This window comes from Sus scrofa, chromosome 17 (genome assembly GCF_054392235.1).
Source record: "Sus scrofa isolate SSC_HxYL_T2T_F1_AM1 chromosome 17, Sscrofa_HxYL_maternal_Yorkshire_Landrace_v2.0, whole genome shotgun sequence".
Taxonomy (NCBI): Eukaryota; Metazoa; Chordata; class Mammalia; order Artiodactyla; family Suidae; genus Sus; species Sus scrofa.
In genome coordinates, this window is record NC_139399.1 from 59,073,841 (window position 1) to 59,085,332 (window position 11,492).

The 11,492-nt window shown below is 45.7% G+C and overlaps 1 protein-coding gene across 2 annotated transcripts in view; it reads right to left on the reverse strand.

Annotated features, from left to right (window-relative positions):
- Positions 1-7,904, reverse strand: part of B4GALT5 (beta-1,4-galactosyltransferase 5) — a 77,207-nt gene extending 69,303 nt beyond the window's left edge. The window contains exon 1 of one of the 2 annotated variants that reach the window (NM_001444660.1): positions 7,608-7,789. In NM_001444660.1, the coding sequence (NP_001431589.1) occupies positions 7,608-7,722 (115 nt within the window). In that variant the 5' untranslated portion in view covers positions 7,723-7,789. Of the gene's footprint in view, positions 1-7,607 lie in introns of both variants that reach the window. The other variant, XM_085002800.1, reaches the window with a different exon arrangement.
- Between the last annotated feature and the right edge of the window lie 3,588 nt (positions 7,905-11,492).

Consider the following 11,492-nt stretch of genomic DNA (forward strand, 5'->3'; position numbering starts at 1 on the left):
ATTATAAACATATGGAGCTTTGTGTCGAGCTCTGTGCCAAGCCCTCTAATAACATGCTTATTTCACTCAGTTCTCACAAGAACCCTGAGGAAGACCCCTACTAGGCAGATAAGAAAACTGAAAGTAGTCTGCCCACTCCATCAAACCCAGGTCTGGCCGATTTCTAAGCTAATGTTTTTTCTTTTATTTAAATAATTTTTATTTTTTTCCACTATAGCTGGTTTACAGTTTTCTGTCAATTTTCTACTATACAGCAAGGTGACCCAGTCATGCATACACATATGCATTCTTTTTCTCACATTCTCCTCCGTCATGCCCCATCATAAGTGACTAGATATAATTCCCAGTGCTCTAAGCTCATGTTCATTCCTATCCTACCGTTCTCACCATGGCCTGTAGGGTCCCATACAGCCTGACCATAGGACCTGTACGACCTTTCTAAACTCACTTCTTATCACTTACATCTAGTCAAGCTTCACTCAACCTTATTTCTGCCTCAGGGCCTTTACATACGCTCAACACCCCCCAATACCACCCCAACCCCCAGACCTGCGAGTGATCTATTTATTCGACGCCTTCAAGTCAAACATCGCCTCTTTAACAAAGCTTTCCCTAACCACTCAATCTAAAATAGACCCTCAGTCACTCCTACCACTACCTGAAACCATCGTGTATATTTGCTATCTCTTGATTAGAATAAAAGTGTCACAAAGGGCAAAAACCTTCCACGAGATAGAATGGAAGCATCAGAATGGCAGAACTGTTCTGCCTTTTTCGTTCTAGAGTGGCTGATACCCAAGAGTATCTGACAAGAGGAGGCACTCAAAAAAACTAGTTGTCTTGGAGTTCCCATCATGGCGCAGTGGAAACGAATCCGACCAGGAATCATGAGGTTGGAGGTTTGATCCCTGGCCTCGCTCTGTGGGCTAAGGATCCAGCACTGCCGTGAGCTGTGGTGTAGGCCACAGACGCAGCTCAGACACGGCGTTCACTGTCGTGGCTGTGGTGTAGGCCAGCAGCTGTAGCTCTGATGCGACCCCTAGCCTGGGAACCTCCATATGCCTCAGGTACGGCCCTAAAAAGCAAAAAAAACAAAACAAAAAAGTGGTTGTCTGTATCTCCATCTCATTAAGGACTAATATCAATTCAGCAATTAATTGTGGCAAGTGTGGCCCTAAAAATAAAAAATAAATAAAATTCAGCAATCGATTATATACTGTCATCTATTTTTTTCACTTATTTCTTGTGATTAATCTTGTCTCTTCAACCATTTGGTATGTGCCAAAGGGATATCTTATAATTCTCAACTTTGGGCAAGTTAATGACTCAGTCTGGGCTTATACAATCACCTATAAAATGAAAGAGGCAGTCAAAAGTCTGGAATTCAAGTATGTCCCATAGCTGTGGGTAACATGACAGGAAGTCACTCAAATACTGGATTATTATTGACCCACAGATCTTAAACTCCTTTAATTATCTCACGACTTTCTAAAAAAAAAAAAAAAAAAATACATGCAACATGCCATGGAGGCGATACCATTATTTAGCTAGTATTAGGAACTGAAGAGTAACTGCCCTTTCACTATTAGTACATACAGGCCTGCCTCTTCTCACAATAAGTCCATTAACTCCTTTTAAGCCAACACCCAATCTATCTGCTTCTGATTAACCTTTATCTTGACAATACTGACCACCAGTTTTCTCTATTTCTTAGGCCCCTGCTGCGTCACATTGCCTACTTCTTGCCTGCTTAAGTTCTGTTCACTTTATATAGTTATACAGCCCAACATTTATCATTCATGATCTAAAAAGTTGCAAAATCAGGGAAGTAGGCAAGTCAGTAGCACTTTGGCCTCTACAGTGTTGGAATTTCTGTGCTCCTGAAGACCTATGAAAAATCATAGCAACACAAGACCCTACTTCCTGGCCATGTCATACGCTGCTCCCACTGGCCTGTCAAGGTGGGGGTTGGGGGGCAGAATTTCAGGGTTCCAGCAGAATCATCTACCCTCTAGAGTATCAATGCCCTAGAACAGTAACTGATAACTGTCTGAATGGTACTTTCAGAGACTGTCCAGGACTAGCACATTTTCACTGTTCAAGAGACTTCAACTCTAAACCCAAGACTTTGTTTCCAATTAGGAAAATTCTGCAGAAAGGCCATAAAACACCACCAAAAGCCTGGTCAAAAGTGGTGCTGTTCAGTTTTATAATTTAACCTCTTCTCCAAATATGGTTTCCTTCTAAGAAGACAGACACAATGCAATATTCAAAGGAAACACTGTGAGTGAGTGATTACAGGCCGGCACACATGGGTACAACGGGTTCCTTTAACGGGATGAGGTTTTTTAATTTTCTAAAATAAAAAAAAAAAAAACCCACATTCACAATATGTATTTGATTCCAGAAAAGCTCAGGAACGAAGTGCCCTGAAGCATTTAGAGGGCATTTTCATGTGTGGAACAACAACAACAAAAAGGCTACTTTCATATTATACTTAACAAGGGGAGAATGTGAAAATTTCCTGAAGTTATTAGAAAAAATTGCATTTGATTATAAAAAACTTGCATCTTCTGAAAAATCTTAAGTCCAAAGTTTCATAGAATGTGAATGAAATTGCTATAAATAAAAATTTCTCACTGAAAGTTTGGTGAAGATGCAGTTGTTGTTTTTTTCAAACAGCTTTCTTTGTTTTTTGGCCAACTCTAAGATCAGAGAATCAAGTGACTTGCTCAAGGTCATCTGGTCAAATCAGGTGGAATCAGAATTACTGATTCCTGCCTTCCAAAGGCCAGCTGTAAATGAAATTTTCCTGGAACTAAGGAGGCCAAAAGGAAGAAAAACATTTCCCATTTCCTTTCCTCAATAATCAAAGGACAAAAGAAAAATTACTTCAAATAGTGGAACTTTAATAAAATTTCATCAGTGAAAAGACTACTGCTTCTAACAATGCACAAGCATCTCTCTCAAAAGCAGTAACAATTTGCAAAGGACAGTAACCTCTTTGCAACCTGCCCATGTGACAGCACCATAAACGTAAGATTTCTTGAATCAGCCCTTCAAGTGTACATCTGTAAACAGTTCATTTCTCTTATCTTCTAAAAGACCTGGTCAGACTGGAATATGGAGGTACTCCAAGCTCTTAGATTTTTTAAAGTTAAAGGATCATAAATAAGTTCAAAGTTTTCTTCAGAACCCTGAAAGGAATAGGGATATTTCAACAGTGCAGTGATTAAATAAACAAGAATTATTCAGGCTGTGGGGGAGAGGGGGCCACAGAGAAGAGGCACGTAAGCATTTGTTTTAATCACCACATCCCCTTCTCCCCTTTTTCATTTCGCCCACCTCCCTCACACTTTCTGCCCCATCCTTTTCTTTTGTCTTTTTAGGGCCCTACCTGTGGCATATGGAAGTACCCAGGCTAGGGGATCTAAATCAGAGCTGTTGCTGCCGGCCTATGGCACAGCCACAGCAACTTGGGATCCGAGCTGCATCTGCGACCTACACTACAGCTCGTGGTAATGCCAGATCCTTAACCCACTGAGTGAGGCCAGGGATCGAACCCACAACCTCATGGTTCCTAGTTGGATTCGTTTCTGCTGCGCCACGACGGGAACTCCGTTCCCCATCCTTTGCATTTCTACTTTTAAAACTACTGATATAAAACACTACTTTTGATTTAATAACAAAAACATAATGGCCAATGAAGCCATATTTTAAAATTACTCAACTGAATTGGCATATGAAAGTACCTAAGAGTACTCTGTCTTTGTTAACACATTTAGTAATACTCCTCAAGCCCAATTTTCTAGGTTAGATTGTACTGCTAGCCCATTTCAGAGGACCCTCAAGTCAAGGAAAATTTCCCTTTGCTCTTAGACTATGGGTCACTAATATGAAGAGCGAGCATTAGAACTCAAAAACACTAACAACAGGCTAAAACTGTGGCTGGCCTATATGAGCATCTTTAAAACACAACTAACATGATTGTTCTCATACCTCAAAGGCAAGTCTACCTATTTCTGAATATAGTTGTAACACTCTCTTAGATTTGATAATTTCTCTTTAGCCCTTGAGCACAACGTGGTCACAGGGTATACACAGCAAATCAAAAGCAGCGCTGGAAAAAAATTAAACCTGGAAGGAAATACAAGCCTGACATTTTCCATTATGCCAGAAAACAGAATTGTCATTATTTGGAAATGTACTAGGTTGGTACATTAAACTGCTGATATACAACTGCTTTTGACCTGCAAAAATGGAAATTTCATGTGGTTCAACCCAGTATTATTTTCTAAGCTCATTTTAATAATTGTCTCAAAGTCTTTGCATCCCAGGCATAGAAAACCTGTTTCTCTAGACTGCTTTAACCTTTTCAAACGGTTTGCCACCCTCTGTCCAAAGCTAATCATTAAAAAAAAAACTAATTTCATTAACAGGAAATCCAAGATAAATAAAACCACCAAACGACTCAATGTACCCTGTACCCGTGCCTGCAAGAACCCTAAAACCACTCCACATCCATTCTACTGCTCTCCTTTCCAACTAAGAGAATCTGAATCCTAATTAGATCTACCCTTTAGAAGACTTACATTTAAGGAGAGATGAGTGAATATTTAAGTGGCTTGCATCTTTTTCAGTTATCGGTGATATAAGAATCTAAGTGTGGTAGAAGCCCATTGCTTTACACCAGGGTTCCACTGACCTAAAAATCTACCGTTGAGGAATTTTAATTAAGTTGATAAGTTGCATTTCTTTTTTAGAATCTAGCTTCTAATCTTTCTAATCAAGAAGGTGATTACCATCCCAGTGGGATATACTTTTCCATTTAGATATAGCTGATTTATGCACCCATACCAGAAAAAAAAAAACTGTCACTTTCACAAAAGGAGTTAAGGCTCCAAGACTGCCTCTAGGTTCAAATCCATCATCTCACACCCATTGTTACTAGAATCTAATATTCAATATACTGAAGAACCTTTTCTCAATTAATTCCACTAATTACTCACCTGTTCTTATTCTGCCAAAATTCCTATCTCCTCATCCTGATCCAACAGGCCACAAACAGTGCCTTCCCAGGGGGATCCTTTTCCTAAGACACCTCATAAACTGTTAGGGCAATCTGATGTTACCTGTGCTATCTTCCTAGATCTAGTTTACAGCACATATTATCAATATTAACCATCAAATGAAATATGCACTTAAAAAAAAAAGTCAGGATAGGAGTTCCCATTGTGGCTCATCAGAAACAAATCTGGCTAGTATCCATGAGGACACAAGTTCGATCCCTGACCCCGCTCAGTGAGTTAAGGATCCTGCATTGCCATGAGCTGTGGTGTAGGTTGAAGATGCAGCTCAGATCTGGCATTGCTATGGCTGTGGCATAGGCCAGCAGTTGGACTCCTGGCCTGAGAAGTTCCATATGCCACAGGTGCAGCCCTATAAAGACAAAAAAAAAAAAAAAAGTCAGGAGAGAATCTCCTGCTCTATCTGGAAATTTCTCTATTCAGCTAGTTCAGTGTTGACAGGTCAACAGAGAATGAAACTAATTATTACTGCAATCCTAAAGGGAGTTTCCCCAGAGTTAAACGACCCTTTCCTAACATCCAAATAATCCTGACTTTTTATAGCAGAATTTACTCTCCTTGGCCCACTCCCGACAGCATCTTCTGATCACTTTTCACTCTAAACTGAGGTTCTCTCTAGGGCCTCATGGTGATGCAAAGTCAGGTAAATACATACCTAAACCTTCCATCTACTTCCTTGTTTCTCCAAAGCTATATATAATAACTGCTGGTGGTTTTTTTTGTTTTTTTTTTTTTAACTCTCTAAGCATCAGGTATGGTGACAAGTGCTTTAAAAGGGAATTTATCTATTTCCGCCCTTAAAACCCTATGAGGGGGAGTTCCCGTCGTGGCGCAGTGGTTAACGAATCCGACTAGGAACCATGAGGTTGAGGGTTCGGTCCCTGCCCTTGCTCAGTGGGTTAACGATCCGGCGTTGCCGTGAGCTGTGGTGTAGGTTGCAGACGCGGCTCGGATCCCGCGTTGCTGTGGCTCTGGCGTAGGCCGGTGGCTACAGCTCCGATTCAACCCCTAGCCTGGGAACCTCCATATGCCGTGGGAGCGGCCCAAGAAATAGCAACAACAACAACAACAAAAGACAAAAAGACAAAAAAAAAAAAAAAAAAAAAAAAAAAAAAAAAAAAAAAAAAAAAAAAAAAAACCCTATGAGGTTAGGAATGAGTACCCCCATTTTACAGAGAAGAAAAGCTGAGGCTTAGTAACTTGCTCAAGGTCACGGAGGGCAGGGATTAGAATCCAGGTCTGACCTCAATGTCCTCTGACCTTAACCCTCATGCTGTCATTTCCTTCCAACCTTTTTATGTCCTAAATGTCTGCTCTGTGATCTGAGTCTATGCTTGGGCAGGATTCAGTTTCTCCAAGGCTGCCTTTCTTTTAAAGGACATGGCTTTGAGGAGAATAAGTACCCATTCCACCTTTTCTCCACGCTCCTCCTTGCCACCAGCACCATTTCCCCAAAGCCCTAGTCTTATCTCTTCCTCTAGGGCCAATTCAAATGCCACCCTCTCCCTGTACCCTGCCCCAGACCTGGCACCAAAGAATACTTAAAGGCCACCTTCTACCCTCAAGACTAGGAGAGAGCATAAGCGAAAAAAAGGGAAAAGAGGAAGAACCCAGACAGCACCCCTTCCCCAAGTCTGCAATCAGGAAGAACCTGGCTGAGGACCTGAGCGGGGGAGGGGGGAGCAGTGAGGATTCAGGAACGATAGAGGTAAGGGAGATGACAAGGGTGTGCCCTTGGGGGTAGGCGGGGCGAGGGGAGGTAGACGGAGAGGAGTAGTGGGGCACTCAGGGGTTAGCAGACTGAAGGGGGGGACCTCCTCGGGGGGTAGGCCGGGGAATGCCACCCTAAAAGGAAAGCGATCTGTCCATCAGGAGGAGGAGGACCTGGAGGTGGATGTAACAAGCGAAAGTGGAGGGAAAAAAGGGTAGGGAAGGAGAGCAGGAAACGGGAGAGTCACCAGGGAGGAGAGAGGAGAAGGATGGATGGGAACGGGGAAGGTGGGACGCCTCGAGACCCGGGCACAGGGGCTCCGCGAGGAGAGGCAGGCGGGCCGCGGAGGTTCGGGGTCCGCGGAATGCCGGGAACCCGGGCTGAAGGAGACCCCGGGGAGGGGGAGCGGCAGCTCAGGAGCCGAAGAGCGGAAAGTGAGGGTTCTAGGAGGCCAAAGCGAGAATGAGGGCGTCCTGGCACGACGAGGGTGTGTGTGAAGACACAGTCGGGTTCGCGCCCGGATGGGGTTAAAGGAGGGCAGGAGGTGGGTGGGAGGATGTTGTGGGGAGGAGGGTTCCAGAGCCCGTCGGGGTGCAGAGAGCGGGAATGTTCTGGGGTCCCCCGAGGTCCAGGCGTAGGGTCTCCCAAGGGTCGGGCGGGGGTCCCGGTAATCTGAGGGCCAGGCTTGAGGTCGCCTTCCAGCCGGGGGTCTTCCGAGAGCTGGGGTCTCCTTGGGGCGGGGCGGGGGTTTCCAGGGTCCCCTCGAGGCCAGAGCGACACCCCCCCGGGGTCCCAGGCCCCCTTCCTACCTATGCCGGGAGCCACATAGACGAAGTAGAGCAGCGAGGACGAGAGCGAAAAGAAGAAGAGAGCGGCGAGCAGCGAGCGGCGCGGCAGCCGCAGCAGCCCCCGGCGGACGCGCATGCTGCAGCCGGGCGGCCGCTCAAGGGCCGGGCCGGGCCTGCTCCCGCCGCTCCCCGTCCGCCGCCTCCTGGGCCGCCGCCGCCGCCTCCTGGGCCTCGGCCACCACCTCCCGGGCCTCGCCGGCCGCCGCTCTCCGCCGCCTCGCCGCTCCTCGCCGCCGGCCGCCGCGGGCCCGGCCACATGAAGCGGGCGGGGGCCTGAGCGGCCCCGAGCGAGCGCAGCGGCGGGGGCGGGGCAGGGCGGGCCTCGGGGGCGGGGAGGGGGCGGGGCCAGTGCCGCAGGGCACCGTCGCAAAAGATCAGCGCGCGCGCTCACCGCCCGACCCCCTCTTTGGCCCCGGCGGCGGCGCGGTGGCCCGCCGGGAACGTCGCCAAAAGGCGACAGCCCCTCTCCTGGCGCGGCCACCGCCCTGGCTTTCGGGGAGCGTCGCTCAAGTGCCTGTCGGCTCCGCGCTTGGGCGCCCCCAACCTGGGAGCCAAGGGATCGTCTGCAATGCCTGACGCGGCTGGTCACCCACTGCGACAGAAAAGCAGGGATTGTAGGAATATGGGCTCGGGTATACACCTTCATTCATTCATTCATTCATTCATTCATTCAAATCAGCATCTATTGAAAGCAGACATATGCCAGACACCATTATTGGCGCTGGGGATGCTTAGAGACAAAACAGACAAAATCCTTGTCTTCTTGAACTTAACACTCAAATGGGAGGAGAAAAAGAAACAAATCAATTCATAATACCAGGTTCTGATAAGTGATGAACACAATAAAACAGGGGAATATGTTGGAGGAATAATGTGGTCAGGGAAGGCCTCACTGATGGGTGACAGACAGGAGAAGAAACGTAAAAGGGTGAACAGTAGATGCAAAGCCTCTGAGGTTAAAAAGACTGATCTGACCCCAGGTAGACTCAAAGCAAGCATAGATAAAATCCAGTAGGGCAGGGAGAATGGCAGGGATGAGGCTGTAGATATGGGCAGATTCCACATACCAAAGAATCACAAGCAGCAGTGTTGATAAGTTATTAATGTGAAGACCTGCCCTTAAGATACACTGGGCTTTACTTACCACATTAATCACCCCAACAACCCGAAGATGTGCGCTCTTATTCCTATTGTACAAATGAGGAAACTGAGGCTCTGTGATGGAGAAGCAATTCACCTAATCCTTGCAGTAACGGCTTAAGTAAAAAAATGACCTGGAAGTTCCCATTGTGGCTCAGCGGTAATGAGCCGGACTGATATCCATGAGGATGTGGGTTCAATCTCTGGCCTTGCTCAGTGGGTTAAGGATCTGACATTGCCATGAGCTGTTGTATAGGTCACAGACTCAGCTCGGATCTGCCATTGCTGTGGCTGTGGTGTAGGCTGGCACTGCTGCTCTGATTCGATTTCTATCCAGAGAACTTCCATATGCCGTGGGTACAGCCCTAAAAAGCAAACAAACAAACAAACAAAAAACCCTATCTTGGAGTTTCTGCTGCGGCGAAACGGGGTTGGCAGCATCTCTGGAGCCCTGGGATGCAGGTTTGATCCCCCAGCTGGCACAGGCAGAGCGGGCTAAGGATCCAGCATTGCCACAGCTGCAGCATAGGTTGCAACTGTGGCTCAGATCTGAACCCACGCCCGGCAACTCCATAAGCCAAGCAGCGGCCAAAAAAGAAAAAGAAGAAAAGAATGTACCTGTCTCCCAAAGCACTCTTGACCACCAGGTTGTAAGTGCCTTGACTATTCCTCTAGCTCCTAATTCCCATCCTGAATACAAACTGGTATCCTACTCCAGAGGACAGTGTGGAACCATATCCAAAATAATGCTTTAGGATCAGCTCCAAGCCAGAAGACCTCTGAAGGCAGTTAGCAATAACTGAAGACTCATGGTGAGGGGCAGCAGAGGCTGCTCCACCTTCAAGAGGCTGCCAGCTGACTTGGGGGAGGCAAGTGTCCCCTTGGAATGCCCAAACAGGAGAAGAAAGGACTTTGCAGGGATTCTGTGAGGACCAATTATAATTCTGCTTTGTATTCCTAAAGTGATTTATACTTTTTAACAGTGTCTTTTTTGACTCTTTAAATGAGGGCTCTGGAGCCAGTGTCCTAGTTTCTTGAACCCTATCTCTTCCATTCTTTGCTGAGTGACCTTAAGCAAGTTACTTAACCACTCTGTTTCTCAGTAAAATGGCAGATATTATTAGCAACAACTGCATCAGGTTGTTGTGAGGATGTGAGTAATACATGCATACAGGCTCTCAGCTGACCAGTTCCGCTGAGAAATGGGATGGGAGAAAACAGGCTTAAACAACAGAAAAGCAAACAATTTCGACTAGGACAGATGTGAGTTCAAGTCTTAGATCAGTCTCAACTGGCTGTGTGACCTCGGGCAAGTCACTTAACTCTCTGAGCTTCTATTCATTACTTGTGAAAGGGGCCCAATGTTACTTGCCCCGCAGGGATATGATACAGAGTAAGTGAGATAGCAGAGGTGAGGCCCTAGACCAGAAATCTCAAACTAGCTGGAGTAATGTGACTTGCAGCTACTTTCATTTGGACAATACAAAGCACCCCCCAACCTGTCTTTAAAAAACATCTTCAGGGAGTTCCCATTGCGGCACAGCAGAAACTAATCTGATTAGTCCATGAAGATGTGGGTTCAATCCCTGGCCTCACTCAGTGAGAGGGTCAGGGATCTGGTGTCGCCGTGAGCGGTGACGTAGGTCACAGACTCAGCTTGGATCTGGCGTTGCTGTGGCTGTAGTGTAGGCCAGCAGCTGTAGTTCTGATTAAACCCCTAGCCTCAGAACTTCCATATGCTGTGGGCGCAGCCCTAAAAAAAAATAAATAAATAATATTTTCAAACATAACAGAAAAGTCCAGAGACTAGTATAAGCAGCACCTGTACACTCTCCGCCTGGATTGTTATTATTCCAGATTTAAAAAATTTTTTAATTTCTTATACAAATTTTTTCTTTTCATGGCCACACCTGCGGTATATGGAAGTTCCCAGACTAGGGGTCAAAGCGGAGATACAGCTGCCGGCCTACACCACAGCCACAGCAGCAGGGGATCTGAGCTGCATCTGAGGCCTACACCGCACCTTGTAGCAACACAAGATCCTTAACCCACAAAGCGAGGCCAGTGATCGAACTCACATCGAAGTCACATCCTCACAGACATAGTGTCAGGTTCTTAAAACCTGCTGAGCCACAACAGGAACTCCTCTAACACATTTTTAAAGGTTACTTTCCATTTACAGCTATTACAAAATATTGGCTACATTTCCCATGTGCACAAAATATCCTTGAACCTATCTTGCATTGAACAGTTCCTACTTCCCACTCCCCCACCTCTGTATGGCCCCTCCCCCAACCTTTCCAGCTTTTTCTATCTATATTCATGTATACAGTTTTTTCCTGAGTTATTTAAGTTAGTTGCTGCCTTATGGGTACTTCATGCCTCATACTTCCTCAGAAATCCTAAGACAAAGTACATTCTCCTACATAACCACAATAATATTATCATGCCAAAGAAAATGAACAATCATATCATAACAACCTATAATATTCAGTCCATTCCCAAATTTACCCTTTGGTTTAAACAATGCCTTTTATAGCTTTTTTTTTTTTAACAATATCAAACAATATTACATACCACATTGGGAATTACTTACACAGTATTTGTTTAGCTACAATAATCCCTCTGTCTTTTTTTTTAATTGTCCCTCCCCCAACATTTTACTTAAAACACTTTTTTTCCCCCCGAATTTTAGGGCCACACTCA